The sequence below is a fragment of the Camelina sativa genome, chromosome 18 (genome assembly GCF_000633955.1).
Source record: "Camelina sativa cultivar DH55 chromosome 18, Cs, whole genome shotgun sequence".
NCBI classification, from domain to species: domain Eukaryota; kingdom Viridiplantae; phylum Streptophyta; class Magnoliopsida; order Brassicales; family Brassicaceae; genus Camelina; species Camelina sativa.
The window spans coordinates 565,711-567,512 of NC_025702.1; the positions used below are offsets into that span (position 1 = coordinate 565,711).

Below are 1,802 nucleotides of genomic sequence, written 5' to 3' on the forward strand. Positions count from 1 at the left end.
AAGGATTTGATGGTAATTTTTCAGGATCAACGATTACTCCACCATACGCATCATCATTAGCATCAAGTAATAATCCTTCTTTAACAGAACTGATGAGTGTTCTGCTTTTTAGATTTACTCCGTTGATCTTGTAACCTGAATCTGAACTAGTTGCAGCTATGCGTTCTCCATAAGCAAATTGGCTCTTTGTGTTGGTATCACTTGATGATATTGCCCTTGGCCCTTCAACTTTTCATCCAAATGCAGAGGAATTTATAAATCATTTTTAAAAATTATCCAAAAAAAATAAATATAAAGAAATGAAATTATTGTGAAGAGGAAGTGATTTTTAGGTGTTATTATTACCTCTGGAAGAACAGAACTTTGGAGACATTGGAACACCAGAAAATGGCTGTCTGAAACTGTGCATAAAACCCAAATGTGTTCTTCCAATAACAGTAACCTCAGAGACAGAGATAGAATCCATTGGAGATCAAAGAAGATCTCGAACTTAGATCTATGTGGGAAAAAAAAAGGTTTACTATAAATGGAAAGCGATTAAAGAACTTAGAAGTTGCTTACAAGCGATTGAGCAGATTATAAATCTTAAATAAGAATGAAATGAAGAAGAAAGAGAAATTTATGTAATGAGAGATTTTTTTTAGGCACACTTATAATGTGTGGTGTAAAGTGAATCGAGTGGTTAAGTGAGAAATGAGAAAAGGAAAGCCAAGAACAGTTTCAATATCTTACATCAAGAGACAAAATACACGTGAATTTCTTCTTGAGCTACGTTTTTTATTTTTCAACCGACCAGATATATTACAATTACAAACCCTATTAAGATATGTACATTTTCTTCTAAGTACTTCATATATAGCTAAAGCTACGTGTTTTTCTTTTCATTTGGTTGGATAAAGACATATAGGCTACGTGTTGTGTCTATCTATTACAATAAATAATGTCTTGGGGATTTTATACAGTTTTTAAAAGGAACATAAAATATCTTATATAGAATCTATTTTACATAAAATGTAACAAAACATCCTTTAATAATACACCAACTCAATTATATATAGTGAAATGGATGGAGTATTATTTTGAAACATTATGCTTTATAATGTTTTCTTAATTAACTATTAGGTTAATAAAATATTCCAAAGCTTTTGGAAATAAACTTACACGATAGTGGCAGGATTTTGAATTCAAATTAACAAAGTAAAAGTAAATTAGTGTACGAAAAATATAGGAGTGTTAGGAAATAGGATATTCGGTAGTATATAAGATCTGTAGTACGAAAAATCTTAGGCAGTATATCTTAGGCAGTATATATTATGTAAATATTCTCTACTTGTGCATCAAGTCTTGTGTAAACTATATATAATCTTGGTTCGTGAATAATAAACGAAACACTTTTCTCCAAGATTTACATGGTATCATAGTCACTAAACAAAACCCTAAAATTCTAAACTTCTCAGCCGTTTTACTACAGATTTTCTACTATCTAAACTATGAACGATACATCATCTGCCCTTTCTACTATTCCTACTACTACTAAGGTCTCCATCACATCTTCTCCATACAACCTCTCCTCCAATGATCAACCACATCACGTTCTTACTCCGTTTCTTCTTAACGGCAAAAACTATGAAAAGTGGTCTAAGCTTGCCCGTAATAACTTAGCAGCCAAGCATAAATTTGGTCTCGTTGATGGATCTCTACTCAAACCTGATGTTAGTTCCCCTGACTATCAACGATGGGTCCAGGTTAACTCGATGTTGTGTGGTTGGCTGTATGCAAGCTTGGATCCCAAGGTCCAAAAG

At 32.6% G+C, this 1,802-nt stretch overlaps 1 protein-coding gene across 1 annotated transcript in view; it reads right to left on the reverse strand.

The window, feature by feature from the left end:
* LOC104763017 (nudix hydrolase 8-like) overlaps nucleotides 1-799 on the reverse strand; it is a 2,956-nt gene extending 2,157 nt beyond the window's left edge. The window contains exons 1-2 of the mRNA XM_010486441.2: nucleotides 346-799; nucleotides 8-228 (exon numbers count right to left, since the gene is read on the reverse strand). Coding sequence (XP_010484743.1) covers nucleotides 8-228; nucleotides 346-466 — 342 coding nt within the window. The 5' untranslated portion in view covers nucleotides 467-799. The remainder of the gene's footprint in view (nucleotides 1-7; nucleotides 229-345) is intronic.